The sequence below is a fragment of the Akebia trifoliata genome, chromosome 12, assembly GCF_017979445.1.
Source record: "Akebia trifoliata isolate Shusen 1 chromosome 12, ASM1797944v1, whole genome shotgun sequence".
Classification (NCBI taxonomy): domain Eukaryota; kingdom Viridiplantae; phylum Streptophyta; class Magnoliopsida; order Ranunculales; family Lardizabalaceae; genus Akebia; species Akebia trifoliata.
Genome location: NC_141386.1, coordinates 30,436,358 through 30,453,659, shown reverse-complemented (window position 1 = coordinate 30,453,659; position 17,302 = coordinate 30,436,358). Strand labels below are relative to the sequence as shown.

The 17,302-nt window shown below is 33.4% G+C and overlaps 1 protein-coding gene across 6 annotated transcripts; it reads left to right on the top strand.

Moving 5' to 3' along the window:
• Positions 1-5,117: 5,117 nt before the first annotated feature.
• LOC147389437 (oxysterol-binding protein-related protein 2A-like) lies at positions 5,118-17,241 on the top strand. Of its 6 annotated transcripts, none has more exons than XM_086417522.1 (13): positions 5,134-5,398; positions 5,500-5,966; positions 8,110-8,472; positions 10,725-10,818; positions 11,854-12,302; positions 13,242-13,397; positions 13,823-13,990; positions 14,102-14,242; positions 14,668-14,898; positions 15,014-15,127; positions 16,010-16,203; positions 16,581-16,627; positions 16,809-17,241. In XM_086417522.1, the coding sequence occupies exons 2-11, from the start codon at positions 5,568-5,570 to the stop codon at positions 16,196-16,198; spliced, it is 2,304 nt and encodes a 767-aa protein (XP_086273648.1). In that variant the 5' UTR covers positions 5,134-5,398; positions 5,500-5,567; the 3' UTR covers positions 16,199-16,203; positions 16,581-16,627; positions 16,809-17,241. The 6 variants fall into 6 exon arrangements, with proteins under 6 accessions (XP_086273650.1, XP_086273649.1, XP_086273648.1 ...); XM_086417521.1 differs by having other exon boundaries at positions 5,137-5,398; positions 10,725-10,821; XM_086417526.1 differs by lacking the exons at positions 5,134-5,398; positions 5,500-5,966 and adding an exon at positions 6,518-6,660 and having other exon boundaries at positions 10,725-10,821.
• The last annotated feature ends 61 nt before the right edge of the window (positions 17,242-17,302 follow it).

Genomic DNA, 17,302 nt, shown 5'->3' with positions numbered 1-17,302 from the left:
TCAAAACTCATTGGGACAATTTGGTATCTAATTGCCCCCAAAATGTTGAAATCCACTTATATATGTTGATCAAATATTCCATTAACTAGTATTCCTAATAAATGACCAAGAAACCTGATCCCATATTGGTGAAGAAACAATGGCTATAGCAAAGTACTAGAGATTATATGACACTAAAATGTTCATGTAATTAAAGAATTCATAAAATCTTTCTACTACAGAAGAAATCAAATTAAATATTAACTATCATTAATTAATTACATCAACTGATGACTATGTTTGCTTGCTTCCTTAGGAAGGATTCTTACTTTGGACAATTTGATATCTTGTAAGTGGATCACTCTAAATTTTTATCTCCTTTGTATGAGTGATGACGAATCGATGGACCACACTCTTCTTCAGTGCTCTTTTTTCAGGAGCATTTGTTGTTCGTTTAGTTTTTGTTTCATATGTATTGGGTTCTTTCTAAGAATTTCCTTTTCATGCTTAAAGGATAGGCTTACAACATCTTCTCTAATAGAAATACACATTTTGACTATTCTTCCAGTGACCATAACTTGAGATCTTTGAAAAGAAAGAAACAACAAGATGTTCCAGAGCAATGAGAGAAATTTGCAGAGGGTGTACATAGATATTTTTGGGTTACTAATTTTTTTGGACTTATATTAAGCAAGGATTTCTATGGGATTTCTTTTGAGGATTTTGTTTTTAGATGGGATAGTCTCTGTAACTAGTAGGATCTCTTTATGTATTCTTCTACGTTTTTTTTGACTTTTCAGCTTGGGGGTTTTCTCGGCCTCCTTTGTATTATTTTTCTCTTGTAGGTATTTATAAAATCGTATACTTATATAAAAAAAAATTAGTAGAATAATAACACTGGTAATATAACTATGGCAATTGTGAGCCAAAAATACAATCATGTTACAAACATGGGATGAGTAGAAAAGTAGTTGAGTCATAAAATGGAATTATAATTATCCTTTTTAAGACACAATTTAATTAATAAATAAATTTGACACACTATAAGTTTTAAATTATATAAGAGTCACTAAGTGAAAAAAAAAGGGTACATTTGACACCAAGGTCTGTCGAATTTAGCCAAAGTCTACTAAACTCAATAGACCTTGACTTTGAATTTAATGTTGTTTAGTAGTTATAACAAATGGACCACCAACAATTATAAAATTGATATTTGACTTTGTATCAATAGACTTGTGAAAAAATGGTGCATATATATAATTTGGGGCCCTTCTATTTGGAGCCACACCCATTCCATTCTCTAGCTAATATGTGTTTATTAAAAGTAATTATATTAATAGAGGTTGGGTTGCCAAAGTTCCCACGTAAATCCAATTTATGTAAAATAGGCCAGTGATAATATCTCAAGTGCCAAGATAGAAGGAAATCAAAATCAAGGTGAAAGGGTCATAAAACTTCAAATAGATGTCATAACTTTTTACTCAATCATTGACACGGTAGATATTAGCCTCTTAGAGCAACTCCAACCGGGCTTTATATCTCTAAATTTAGAGATAGAGACCTTCAAACCTAACTCCAATCGATCTTTTATATTTCTGACAAACCTTCTGTTTCACTATTCACATTCCTATATTTGGTGACAAAGCAAAAATTTAGAGAAGGTCTCCATTTCACCATTTATCATATATAAATACTAATTGTGTCCCCACTTTTTTACATAAATGTCATTTTTGACTTCAATTTTTTAGTAAGATATGTTTTAAGTATAATTTTTGTTCGCTTACTTATTTTTAAATATTATTATTTAATATTTTAATTTATAAACAAATTCAATCAATAAATATCAAAACAAATGAAAAAAATTTAATTTTTAATTATTTTAAATGATTGATTATTTATTTTATATTTAAATTGCAGTGTAACAAGTAAAGTTGGATTGCCAATAGCAATTTTATTATTTTTTAATTATGTGAACAATGAATTAGAGACATGAATAATGATTTAGATGGTGGTATGCATTAGAATTCAATTTGATTTGGAGGAGAGCATCTTCTCTAAAATTATAGAAGATGTCACGATCGAGACAAAAGGTAGAGATTTGTGTTTGAGTTAACTTATATAACTGTAGCACTTGTGAGCCAAAAATGCAATCATGGGATGAGTAGAAATGCAGTTGAGTCATAAAATAGAATTATAATTATCCTTTTCAAGACGCAATTTAATTAAATAAATAAATTTACTCTATTTGACATATTATAAGTTTTAAATTATACAAGAATACTACACGAAAAAAAGGTACATTTGACGTCAAGGTCCGTCGAATTTAGGCAAATTCTATTAAATTCGATGGATCTTTGTGCCGAATTTAATGTCGTTTAGTAGATATAACAAATGAACCCCAAAAACTATAGAATTGATATTTGCTTTTGGATTAATAGGTTTGTGAAAATTTAGAGTATGATAGCTAGACGTATAATTGGGGCCTTGCTATTTTGAACCACACCTATTCCATTCTTTAGTTAATATGTGTTTTTAAAAATTAACTATATAGATAGAGGTTGGGTTGTCTAAGTTCCTAAGTCAAATTTATTTAAAATAGGCCATGTGATAATATCTTGAGTTCCAAGATAGATGGAAATCAAAATCAAGATGAAAGGGTCATAAAACTTAAATAGACGTCATAACTTTGACTCAGTCGTTGAAACAATATATATGCCTCTTAGAGCACCCAATTAATCGTTGTGGCATGTGTAATCACCTCCCCTCATATGCACCATGTAATTTCTGGGATAAATCCTTGAGGGAGTCCTTAAGTGGGATTTAAAACAAAGACTTCTGCTTCTTGAGGTGTAGTTTTGGCCTTCTCACCAACCCCTTAGTGAGTGGAATTCAAAATCGTAGCTTCAATTTCATTTAATTCCATCTTTTGGTCAAAGAGGTAAACAATAAGAGAGTCATGAGTGATAATTCATCCAATATTTATGTTTTGTATTTACAAAGTAATTAAATTTTATTAATTAAAATATTGGTAGGTTATATAAAATAAAATTTTATAATTGGATATATTCTTTCTACTACTTTAGGTTGCTTATAGAAGTGAAAACATAATAATTACTTTTAGAAAGTTAGTATTCTCCACAATATTTGAAAACTTAATATTATTACACACCAACTAAATTTAATATTAAAAGATAAAAATGATGAGTATGCCATTTTTGTGAAAGAAATTTTGGTATGGATATTTTATTGGGAAAATTACTTAAAGACTTTGATGAAAGTGGTTTTTTCAAATTAGTCCATAAATTTTAGGACTTCTCTTAATAGTCTATTTATTAAAGTTTTTATTTCTTATTAGTCATTCAACTGCACTCCACACATCTTTTACAATTGAAATATTGAAACAACCCTTATTATTCAAACTTACCATTTCTTTCTAAAGAAATTGAATTTCTGGCATCCTAATCGTGTTTCAGAGATTCCATTCCGATGGAAAGAATTTGAGAAGAAGAATAAGTCATTTTGAAGATGTACGTAAGAAGTTAGGATATTTAATTTTTTTACTTTATTTTTTGATAAGAATCGATCAAGGATGATTCTTTTGACCAGAAATAATCTATACAAGTCGTTATGTAGAGTTTTTAGTTGATTTTTTTCCATGTGGTTTAGTCGAAAAAATTTGTAGAATGAAAATGAGAGAATTTTACCATCATCGAGCTTATCACTTTTTATTTTTGGGTTTGACATTTTTATTGTCAAGTTTGACATTTTTTTTAGAAGTTGTCAATTTCAACAATAAAATTTGGTGAGTTTGGCAAGTAATAAAATTGGTGAGCTTGACAAGAAAAAGTGGTGACCTCAACATTGTAATTTTTTTTGAATCTCAACTTCCTTCTTCATTTTTTTTTTTTCAAATTGTCAAAATAGATTAAAAAAAAAATACATATAAATGTTCAAAATTAAAGTATATCATTTCCATTCGTTATTCATGATTAAAATAAAAAAATTGTCATAAATGATTGTAATCACGGTTGAAAAACTTACCTGAAGAAGATGAAAAAAATGATAATTTAGATATTTCAAAAAATATTAAAACCTAAGATGAGGTTGATGGATCATTTAGAATTTTTTTTTTTTTTTTTTTACTAAATGAACTATCAAGAAATCGTTCACAACTCAGATACTAACTAGAAAGAAATTTCTCTCCAAAACTCTTTCAAGTAATTTTTTCTATTTTATTCTCTTGATGGTTTATTGTCAGTAGTTGCCATTGGTGATTTATTTTTATAGCATTATGAAGAGAATTTTGATGCAGAGATGTTGATTATGATGTAATAAATAATTATGATGTAATAAATAAAAGTTGGGGGTGCCAATAGAATTTATCGTTGATATGCTACTGGTATTCCTGAGAACACGTGCTTGGCAATCTATAACATCTGAAGGGCATTTAAGTAAAATCACTTTTGCGTAACAGTCAGAGCTCGAATCGCAGAATGCAGATAGCACGTATTCCCTCCACAAAAGTAAAATTAAAAACAAAATATTATTAAAATAAATGATAATTAAACTACAAAAGGATCTCCGAAGCGTGGGTAGTCGATATATGTGCGACATGTGCGGCACAGCTATTTTCTGATCCCATTGTCTCTTCCACGTGGCAGTAAATGAACGTATTTCCTTTCGACCATCATCTTTCCACACAACACCGAGATATTTACACTGCCACACTTCCTTGCACCATCTCCTTTGAAGAAACCCTTTTTGTTATAAGACACGTGGCATTTTGAATACCTTCAGCCACTACATTTCTTTTAAAATTAAATACATCTTTTTTAAAATGCCACGTGTAATACAATGGAAATGGTTGCTTCAAAATTTTGAAGCGGGCTGCTCGCTTCAAAGTTTTTTTTCCATCTCCTCTCCACTTCTGCTATCTTACGCCAAACTGACAAATCATCATCATTCGTCAAGGGTAGTTTCGTTATTTCGAAACTTGTAGAAAGTAGAAACTCTAATGACAAGATATGAAAACAAGAACTCGAGATACAATATTTCCCGCCCAACTAAAAAAACATGATTACGCAGTAAATGCTATTAAAATCTTTCAATTAAGTCTCTCCGCAGTCGTTGTAAGAGTCTTTAAAGCCCTAACGAGAATATCTCTTCTCTCGATAATTTCAGAAAATATCGTGATATTTACACCAATGTATCGTGCTCTAACAGACTAGACTTGTCTCTCTCTCCCACTCTTAAATCCTTTAATGGCCATGGAGGGTTGAAATCTTCATTTTGTTGATAATTTAATCCTTCAGCGACCACCCTATACTTGTATATAAATTAATAAAAACCCATTATTCTTTCCACAATTTCATCCGAATATCATCTTCATCTTCTCTCTCTGAAGTTCTCTCAATCTCAGGTTTCTTCCTTGAAGTTTCGTTGTTTTTTTTACTGTAAAATCGTTGAATATCTGAATCTTTTTCTATTTTATTCAGTTTTAATTTTGTTTCTTTGTTGCAGAGAGAGCTTTAATGGAGATTTGATAGATCGAATCCGATCCGGTTCTCTAATTCAAACAGTGGATCGGAATGCGAGTAAAGGAAATGCATCCATTGTGTTGCATCTCTCTCGAGAGTCCAGGGATTGAAGATCAATCACCGGAAATTTCATCGACGAGAAACGGATTTCCTACTGCGATTTCCCGTGGATCTGACGGCAATGCCGGAAAAGAGACTGGATCTGACGTCAATGTCGCTGGAGTTCTGTACAAATGGACGAATTACGGGAAAGGATGGAGATCTCGGTGGTTTCTGTTGAGAAACGGGATTATATCTTACTCGAAGATTCGAAGATCAGAGAATCTCAAACTGTTAACGAAGAGCGATGAGGTTCAAGTGATTGGAAGCGTTTCGTCAGATCGGCTCTCGCGTCTCGACAGTGGAGGGAGACGAAAGCAACAGAAAACACTTGGTTTCGTTCATCTCCAGGTACGATTACGAGAACTAAGAAAGATCGAGAAATTTAGAGAGATTAAGATACGTTTGCAGATAATAGATCTAACTTAAGGATTGAAAAAAATCTCTGCTTTCGTTGTTTCTTTGGCGCTAAACGAGAACAATTTCCATTATAGGCAAAATTCGAATTCAAAAATTTACTCAAAATCTTACCAATTCCGTCGTTTATTTATGAATTATGATCGCGTTCGCTCCTGTGTGTTTGCTTTTCTCTCTCTGCCACAAAAGCTCAGATAAACTGAGCAAAAGTCTATAAACCATAGATCCTCGCGTCGTTCTTTCGCCATTCCTCTGTAATCTGCAAATCAAAAGCTGTGCTTTTGAGGGTACGATCCCCCAAACATTTTCCTGTTTATTCTCTCTCTTTTAGTCTTTTTTTCATCTCATGGTTAATGTTCTAAATTTTTTACTTTTTTTAATCATTTTTTACAGTTTGACTGCTTGTTGATCAGTAAGTGGGTCACATCTACAGGTGGGCTCTAGGCCCCAATTAGCTACAAAGTAGGACCTAGGGTTTTAAGCTTTTTTTAAGCTGTAGGTCACATCACAGTTCCGTTTCTTCGTGGCTTTTCATGCTCTCTGGCCTTCCCGTCAACCTCAGTTTTTACTGCTATAGGGTTCGAGTTTTTTTTTTCCTTCAATTTGAAACTTTGAGGTCGACGAATTGGTAAAGTTCTAATCTCTGTGATATCGATCTGTGATTTGTTTCGTCAGGTTGCGCCATTGTTGTTTGTACTTGAAGCGTTTTCCAGTTTTTTGTTGTTGTTGTTATCTTACTGTGTTCTATAGTTTGATTTGAATGGGGGTTAAATCGGGGGTTTTACTTTTTTACCCATCATGTCTATTTGGTTTAAGTTGCGATAACTTTCGTATTGAAGTAAAATCTTGGGACTTGAAACGGTTGAATATGGGTTTTCACCTATAAATTATTATTGATGCGTTTATTGGGATATTTAGCTGTGAAACAAGCTTAAATGATTTTTTAGTCCTCCCTTAGTTGTTTCTGTTTTCGTTTCACCTCCACTACAACTGTTTGGTGATGGGGAAAGAAGACTTTTCCTGAGACGTTGTAAGTTTTTTCGTCTCTCTCTTTGATTATCGGACCTCAATTGTGGTTTTATAGTTTTGCGGGATGTATATGTTTCATTATTTTGTTGAAGTTCTGGGTTTTTCTATCGTATTTGTGGTGGAAGGAGCTCAACCTAATAAGGGTTGTTCTATATCCAGTTTTTGGGGCCATTCTTACTTTAATTTATGAATCTTAATTTATATACGTTTTATCAGGAGATTATCTTGGCTAGTTGTTTTACTAATTTTGATATTTATTAATTTATTTCACTTGTACATACAATTGGGGAAAGGTGTTAATGTTGCTAACCCTAATATTTAGGATAAACTGTAATTGTCATTTTAGAGTTTTTTTTTTGGGGGTTGAATGTTGGTGCTTAATTTGTGCAATTATACTGCCCCTTTAATTTTTTTTATTTTTTTAATCATTTTGTAGGCATCTATAGATCTTGACCGTGCATAATTCATTATTTTAATAATTATCTTGGAACAATACAGAAGGTGATTATCAACCTCAGTTTGTATTTAATGCCAGGATATCATTTTTTTTAAGCATTCAAATGAGGTTGCAATCATGATTTGATGTTTCAGTTGACACATTCAGTTTTTTGACATATGGGAAGGAAACATTGCTATATGATTTCGAATGTATTACAATGGAACATATTGGTACAAACAGAAAGAAATCTTCTACGGAGATTTAAACGTTTTATGAAACTTACAGGTACATATTAAAAAAAGTAAGCATTAAACAAAATTTATAATATCTAAGATTCATTTAATCAAATAAAAAAGACCAACACTATCTATACATTAAATACAATGTTTCAAGGTACTTTGTTTGCTTTGGAGCATTTCAAATTATTTCCGAGGCATAATTCAGTTTAGACACTGAAATAATGGAACAGAATGCTTCTGGATTTTATACATGGGTTAAAACAATTTGAACTTTTTTTTAAGAATTTGTTGTGATATTATTAATTTTCATTGATTTCTTAGCCTTTAATGGGTTTGGAAAGTTAAATAGGTCTGTTCACCCCACTCTCAGATATCTTCATTTCGTGAGAGCAAATCCGACGACAGACGATTTTACATATTTACTGCTACAAAGACGCTTCATTTGAGAACAGATTCAAAGAAAGATCGGGTGGCTTGGATAAATGCTTTAATCACTACACGAGGCCTATTTTCCCTTAGACCGTTAAATGATGATAAGCTTTCCCTTGCCCCATATGATATGTCTATATCAACTGAACATCTCCGGAGACGCTTGCTTGAAGAGGGAGTCAGTGAAGCACTTATCAAGGACTGTGAGCAGATCATGCTGACAGAATTTTCTGTGGCACAAGGACAACTGAAAGTTCTTTGTGAAGAGCGATCCAATTTGCTCGACACATTAAGGCAGTTGGAGGTATTTTCTGCCTGATAAAATGTAGGAGTTCTGAAGTGAGATTAAATTATTGCATAGCTCCACTATGTTAATTAAAATGAAACCACTTTCTTATTAGCATGGTCTTTATTAATATATCTGAGAGTGGATATTTCTTATAAGTCTGTTGATCATAATTTAGTTAAAAGTTTCATCTGGCTAAATTAAATTATTTTTTTCCTCACATACCTTTCGAGAGAAAAACCATTGAAATAATTATGTTTCTCTGAAAGGAACATCTGTTCTTTTTGTTCCACATCACAGTGCTCATTGTCAAGTGCTGTACAGAAGATTTTTTAAGAAAAAATTATATTACAGACTTATCTTATTATTAGAGTAAGAGAATCTAAATTATGTTCTTGCACCATAAGATAAAGACACATTTTTATCCATGTAGATTATATCAGACTGTAAATGAACAATCCTCCATTAATATACTTTGTTAAGTATTGCTTTCCTGTTTCCTAAGGTCCTGAAAATTTATCTGCCTTGAATTCTGTACTTTTTTAATTGCACAGAATAGTGTCTCCAAATACAAACCTAAATTTGTGGACATGGTAAGAGTTTTTACCTTTGAAACATGGAAATAGGGAATTAAAGGACTTGTTGTAGACTGGCAAGTGGCAACAATCCAACGTAGGGGGATGACGCAAACATGCAAAAACATTGGATGCCGAAACTCAGTAGAATGAGATATCATATTGCATATTTTAGATGATTGGTCTATAATTGTATAACGAGATAAGGTGTCATTGCAACCCTGACAGGTGAAGCTTTTCTTTTACTGTCACATATCTGCTCTATGAAAATGAGAAGGTCCAAGAAATAGGCATATCTTAATAAACTTGAGCACTTGTGCTGTTATCTATCTTCTGCAGAATATTTAGTTGGTTAGGTCAACTCGGCCTGGTCTGCATGTCATCTATATAAATAGTGCAAAACCAGGCTTCTGGTTTTTTATATTAGTTTTCTACGAAAGATCTTAACAGTGCAAAACCAGGCTTCTGGTTTTTCATATTAGTTTTCAATGAAGATCTTAACAGTGCAAAACATAGTTCTCTGGTTTGCTGGAGGACCCATGAATTTTGTAAGGGTCATGTGGATTGATCACTTAGGAAATTTACTCGCAATTTCCGTAGAAATCGAAACAAACCAGGGTGGATTGAACCTGAATGTGGATTAGATAACTATTATAGACTGCACATATATTTGATGTACCACCACGTTCTTTTGTTATCTTGAAACATACGGTAATGAGTAAATAATGAGCACTGGGTTTTTTCCACACTAACCTATTAACAAACATTGGATAATGAAATAGATTAAGAAAAGAACTGCAAACTAGTTTTCTTTAAGAAAAATATGTTTGCCTATGTAGTAGCATACATGCTGTGAAACACATTAAATTATGAATTACAAGGTGCTGTGTTTGTGAAAAATTGAAACAGCAAAGACGAAAAAAATTGCACAAACGCAAGGATTTACGGGATTTGGCAGTGTGCCTACGTCCACGGATTAGAACGAGAACTATCACTATTTTCTCTCAAAGTTTTACACCCCTAGAGATCTCTATTTATAAAACTGGGAGTTGCTAAAATGCACCAACAGAATACAAGACATCTAATACACAGCAGTATTGACATCACCTTGACCATAAAATGTAGTTAATCTCTATTAGGCAGAATCACATATAATACTAGCAGTCTTGATGAGCTCATAATTTCAAATGATTTTGTTCCCATACTCAAGCCACTCATTTTCATAATAGAAGATGACGCTTTTCGGTATTGCACCATAAGCTGAGGTATTTCTTGGCTTCCAATATTATTCTATATATGTCTTTTATGGATTAACTGCAGTATACATTTAGATTCTGTGAGTGCCAGCTTTGCTAAGTTGGTTAAAGTATTTGAGTGTTGATACCATGACCTGGGTTCAAAACCTGCCCTTCATCCCCAATTACTAACCACTAACTTGCTTGCTAATCTCGCCCCCCCAAAAAATGAATCTTAAAATATCCAATGAATTTGTAGTGGTATTTTCTAAATATAGTATTTTAATTAGGTATACTAGTGTTTTTTGAAGGTTAATGATGCGGTTATTGCATTTTTCTAGTTTGACTATATTGTTTTACTTTTTTTATTGTGATGTTTATTTTTATTTTGTGTTAAACTTTTGGGACACTTACATATGTTTGCTTTGAATATTGAACAATTTCACCATTGCATGTGCAGGCAGCTAATGTTGAAGTTGAAGCCTCTGGAATACATGACGGCCAATTCCAGTTGACAAAGCATGGCTTTACTGGCTCTGGACATGGAAAATATGGTGGTATTGATAAATTGTTTATCCTTGTTCCTGTGTCTTCATTTCCATTGAACTTTGATTCACATACCTAAAATTCTATGATTTAAAAAAAATTTGAATTATATTTTTTTCTGCATACTTTTTTGTTTACCTGAACTAAGGCAGACAATAAGCCTGGCCCAAACTTTAGAGATAACTTATACCCACATGTATTTTCACATTACCAAGGCAAAAGCAGTTTACACTTTCAACATGAGGTTGCTAATATTATAATCTTTATGAATGCATGTTTTGGTTTAGTAAATTTGGAACTGGAGATTCCATCAATTATATTATACGTATGAATGCAAGTTGAACTATGTTTGTGTTCAATCTGAACTCTGAAGTTATATGTTAATTTTCTTTAAGTTTTTTTTTTTTTTTTTGAATTTTTTTTTCTAAGTGATTTTCTATTAAGTTCTACAATGAAACTTGAAAAGTTTTTTTAATTTGTTCTATGTTGTGATTGGATTACTGGCGCCTTGTGAATTTCTAGAACTGTGTTCTTACCTCTAGTTTTTATTTGTTATTTCTTTTTTGATTATTCTTCTTTCACTTAGTTTTTCACTACTTGAGTATTTTTATTTTGGAAGGTTTTTTCCTGAGTAGATGGTCAAATGAATTCTCTTGTTATTAGTCCTGAAATCTAGCTTATGCTTTTGAGTTGCTCCTTAATACTTGAAACACTAGTATAAAAAAAAAAGCAGGTGTGCTGAGGTTTAAGCAACCCAAAGACAATGTCCTTATTTTCTTTGATTTCTCTGCAGTTCCAACTTTAATAATGCTTTTGTAAATTGTCGTTCCTTACTCCCTAGGTCAAAAAATTTCTTGTTAGCTTCTAGGATTTTCTCAACTTAGTCTTTAATAGGTAATTAAGTGGTTAATTTGGTTCCATTCCTATTCCTTAATGCTGGTGTTGGCTGAGCAGCTTTTGGCTCTTTCTAAGTAGTGGCACAAGAATATTTTCTTATTCATTTAGCATATAATTTTTCGCTGACATCATTTTTGGGTGTGCAGAGTGGAGCTTGACTGAATCATCTGATGACATTGAAAAGCAAGAGCTTGAGGAAGTGTCAGATGAAGATGAAACTTCGTTCTATGATACAAAAGAACATTTTAGTGATTTCCCTGTTAATTTTGGTTCTATAGCAAGTGGTGCAGCAGACCATATGCATAAGTGTGTGGAACCTGGAAACTGCTTTGATACTATGGACAAGATGCTCATTGAAACTGAATTTGTTCATTTTAGTTATCCACGCATTGAGAGGCGCACGAAACTTCCTGATCCTATTGAGAAAGAGAAAGGTGTGAGCCTTTGGTCAATGATTAAAGACAATGTTGGAAAGGATCTTACCCGAGTGTGTCTCCCAGTTTACTTTAATGAACCAATATCATCCCTTCAGAAGTGCTTTGAGGATTTGGAGTACTCATATCTTTTGGACCGAGCATATGAATGTGGAAAAAGGGTGAGTTGCATTTACTGGATGTTTCATCATTCCTCACTTCTATATTCAAAAGTTTTCTATTCCGTGGTTAGGAAACATTATATGCTTCAATATCACAATGAGGAAATAACATGTGATGTAACATTCTGTTGATGCTATTCATTAATTCTTAGGGTCTTCTGTGGGAGCTTTGATTGTACAATGTAAAATTTTTTGATGCCTTTTGTTTCAATGTGTTCCTTACTCAAAATCGTAATTATTTCTGAAATTATCGGATTGGATTTGTTGTACCTCATACTTTTCCTAATCATCTAAGCAATTGATATACTAATTTTCTTAATGTTTCTTGGATTTGTGGCACCTCAATACTCTTTTTCTCCCAAGCATTTAATAATTTGAAATACTAATTTTTTAAATGTTTCTTTTTTTGAAAATAAATGATTTCACTTGCCTGACAGGGTTGCTACATTTACAAATGTGACCATAAGAGTGGACCTTCATCAATTACTGTACTTCAAACTACTTGAATCATTGCCATAGTTTGTACTTATATGTGAAATCAACTTTCTGAAAACGCATCTGATAATCTGATTGGCATGAATTTCATTGTGGATAAGTAATCCTTATTCAATTTTCATTCAATTTTGGTTCTTTAAGTCTCGAGATTGCATTGAATGTGAATGGATTGATATCCATCATTTTTTGGTTTGGTTAACTTAATTGTTTGGTCACCATTTGATGAGCTTACTTGCTGACCAGAATTTATGTTTTCATCTACGGGACTTTTTATGCACAATTAAAAGATTTAACAAGTGGTTTGTTTTTATTATTATTGTAAATAATTTTGTTATCATGGATACTGTAGTGCTTCTTTCTCTGATATTTCAAAGAATGTTTCTGCATGGTTATACTGACATCTCACACTATTTTGTTCACCTTGTGCTCATATTGTGTTTTTAGGGGAACAATCTCCTAAGAATTCTTAATGTAGCTGCCTTTGCGGTCTCTGGATATGCATCCTCTGAAGGACGGCACTGTAAACCCTTCAATCCTTTGTTAGGGGAAACTTATGAAGCTGACTACCCTGATAAAGGGGTTCGCTTCTTCTCTGAGAAGGTCAGGAGATTGCTGATATTTTGGTTAATTTTGGTGTCTTGTGTGGGACATTCTTTGTCATCATTGTCATTGACTCATCGTTCTGTTATTAACTATTTGGCTTTGCAACAATATTCCTTGTCAACCATTTACATTGTACTTGGGGTTTGGCAACTCAAATTTTAGCTTTTACATATTGTAAAATATTAACAAGCATAGTATTTATTGATATTGTTTTTCTTTTTTTTCAATTCATGCAACTCATGGTCAGTATAATATCAAGAATTACTCTTTTCAAATCTGATTTCATAACATTTTATATTTGTTTCTTTCCTACATCATTCAGTACTAGGTATCTCTTGGATTATCTATTGAGTACGAGATTATTTATGTTGACTTTTAAATTATTTTATTTCCTAACTTTTCTCCTTTGTACCCAAAAATAGGTGAGTCACCACCCCACACTCATTGCCTGTCATTGTGAAGGTAGAGGGTGGAAATTCTCGGGTGACAGCAATCTACGGACCAAATTTTGGGGACGATCCATTCAACTTGACCCTGTTGGGGTTCTGACTGTAGAATTCGATGATGGAGAGATCTTCAAGTGGAGCAAGGTAAGCATGGTGCATCCTGCATCTGCATATACAGGTCTTTGACTGGTCAAGTGTTTTACATTCATCTATATAATTCAAGTATTCTGAGCATGTTCATCATCTTAACCTCAGGTTACAACAACTATATATAATCTTATTCTTGGTAAGATATACTGTGATCACCACGGGACAATGGACATAAGGGGAAACCGTCAATATTCGTGCAAACTTAAGTTCAAAGAGCAGTCCATCCTTGACCGTAACCCTCGCCAGGTAATTAGGTATTAGGTCTAATATCCAAGATGCAGTTTATGAAATTGTATGGCTGAATAAAACTTTATGCTTCCTCTCACACTCACACACATCAACTTTGTCATGTACATGCATGGTGCTCAGAACCATTCCATTGGGTGATCTATCTATGCTTGCTAGATGGGTTGTCCATCAACCCTAAATTAGCTGGCAAATGACTCCAACAATTTGAAATAAAGGTTCACTTGCCTCCTGTTCATGCCAATGGAATGATTGGTACCTCCACACACATTCTTCTGTCACATGGATAGGTGAGGTAACATGAGGTTTCATGTTGTACCACATTATCAAACACCACTTATAGTATCCACTCTCACAAGTATTTACTAGCATAAGGGCTGAAAGCCAATTAAACATACCTACTTGAAGTTGGTTTTGCTATGTAGGTTCAAGGGTCCGTCGAAGATGTGATGGGAAATAAAGTAGCCACTTTACTTGGGAAGTGGGATGACAGCATGTATTACATAGATGGAGATGGTACCACCAAGACCAAGGGTTATAATCCATTATCGAATGCCAAATTGCTGTGGAAAAGGAATGGGCCTCCTCCTAATCTTACTCGGTATAACTTAACATCGTTTGCAATTACCCTAAACGAGCTAACATCAGGATTGCAGGTAGAGATGATGTATTGAATCATTTTTTCCATATTTCCCTTTGTTTTTTCTCTTATCCATCTCTAATTGTTTGTTCTAGCTCTATCTGATCCCGAGTTTTTGATCACGGATTAAGGAGATGCTCCCACCCACGGATTCAAGACTTCGACCAGATCAGCGGCATCTAGAGAATGGGGAATACGAGAAGGCAAATGCTGAGAAGCTGCGGTTAGAAAGAAGGCAAAGGATGGTATGTTATAGCACTATTTTGTGTATTATCTTGTTATGTGCATCATTTTCTGGTTTCATCTACATGTGAATATTCTGAAAATAATTGTTGAAAATAATGATAGACAGATTAAGATGGGCCTCCATGGGGTGTCAATTCACACCATGAGGTTTCTGTTTACCAAGGAAAGGAAAAAATCACTAATTATGGTGTATGTATAGGGGGTTATATTTTGGACTATAATTTATGAATTTCCTGTAAAGAGTGCTTCTCTTGCTTTCGTGTTATTTTGTTTTAATTAAACCACCAACCTGTAGAAAGAAGGAAATTCAGCCTGCAGGAATGTACAATGTAATTGGGTCTCATTTAGAATTATGTCTTAGCTAATTAACTAGGGGTTATGATATGTAGATTCGTGAAAAAGGAGTATAAAGAAACACAAAACCCTGGCCATTCAAACTTGAAATCCAATTGCCGGGGGTTCATCTTAGAGATGCAAGATGTATCCTCGGAGTATGTATTTTGTCATGACCATTGAATTTCTTGTTTACATGCAGTTAGGATTTTGTGTTTCTTTATGAGTCTATGGATCCTGACCCATTAATTAGGTCTTTAATTTTCTTGCTATATGAGATAGGAAATAAAGTTGTCATCAGTATTGCTAAAATTATATGGAGAAGATAGATTTCAAAACTGATTGTCTGAAACACATGTGATATTGTACCCTTACAAAAACCTAAAGCTAGTGGTGTAACCTCTGAAATGGTGATCAAATGCCAAAAAAAAGGGGATGAGCAACTTACTATATTTCTCAACATCTGTATCTCTGTCATATAGTTGTTATATGTGATTATTTAGATTATTGTCACAAGATGTTCACCTGTGGCTTTTATCTTTGTTCAGTCAAGAAAATTACAAGAAAATGGATGGAAGCCGAGATGGTTTGAGCAGGACAGTGAGAATGGGTCCTTCCGCTATGTAGGTGGGTACTGGGAAGCAAGAGAACAGAGAAAATGGGATGGATGCCCGCAGATATTCGGTGAATTCAAGGATGACTTGGTTGGTAATTCATGTGAAGGGTCTGCCTTGTAACACAGGTGCATAAATCTTGCTGCCACTTTTACTGTTTTACATTGTTTATATATATATATAATGGATGGCATTTGAGAGATGTAAATATAGTTGTCAACTGTAGATGCCCCCTCCCCCCCCCAATGCGACCCACATATATATAGGATTGCGTTCAATGGACAACAAGATAGCCAAACTTTTTTTAAAAACCACGTTTGATGGGCATATTTTTTATTCCAGTATGCGTTTAAGGTCTTACAAAAGTAATATCAGTAAACTCTTGGTATGGCTGGTATCAAACTCAGATTTACTGATATTGTTTATAAATATTAATTTTCTCAGATTATCTATCCTTTGCTCTTTGGAATGTTGTACTGATGAAGTCTTCTACATTGCTATGCAGATAATGTACAGGGTAATAAATGCTTCGAAGATTACTGGGAGATTAAGGTTTGCTCATATTATTAATATTCTCTCTTTGAGTGCCAAGTATTCTATTTAGCATGGTTCGTTAACCGTGTATGGTAGTTGTTGCTAGTCTATTTCCTGAATCTATGTATTTTTGTATAAATTATATACTTAGATTTTTGACCTCTTACAAAATTATTTATTGATGAAAATCTAATTGCAGATCCTGCTTGTTGAAATAATGAAGCTCGGGACTCTACTCTCTCGTCTACTGGTAGACTTTGTTTTTTACATTCAGAACAGCACGATACGAGCAATTAGTTAGATTGGCTAAGGATCGTCTGATAGAAAGTGTTTTTTGGGGAGATATGATCCATCGAAAGAGAGAGAGAAGATTTTATTGTAGAGTGGTCGGTTGTCGGTCATAGCTGGTGGCTGACTATATTTTGCTATGTGTGGGGATTTGTCAAACCTTATGGGTATCATCATCCTTTGATGCTGGCTTGCCAGCATGTATCTAATTGTGTAATTGTGCATACACTATATGTTTGATGTGATCTTAGATTATTATCCCGTGATTTCAATAATTAGAAGGAAAACAAAAAAAAGAAAAAAGTTGATTCCTTTGATGGGATCTTGATTCAACATTGTCAAAAGTCAAATTCTTGTCATTATGATGGAATTCCTCTCCTGAAACTTTATCCTTAATATCTTATT

Bases quoted from the DNA above. Each gene is read 5' to 3' on its own strand.
- LOC147389437 (XM_086417521.1), top strand. From the start codon at position 5,568: ATGCGAGTAAAGGAAATGCATCCATTGTGTTGCATCTCTCTCGAGAGT. The intron at 12,303-13,241 runs GTGAGTTGCATT...TTGTGTTTTTAG, and splicing joins CATATGAATGTGGAAAAAGG to GGGAACAATCTCCTAAGAAT. The intron at 15,128-16,009 runs GTATGTTATAGC...ATCTTTGTTCAG, and splicing joins TAGAAAGAAGGCAAAGGATG to TCAAGAAAATTACAAGAAAA.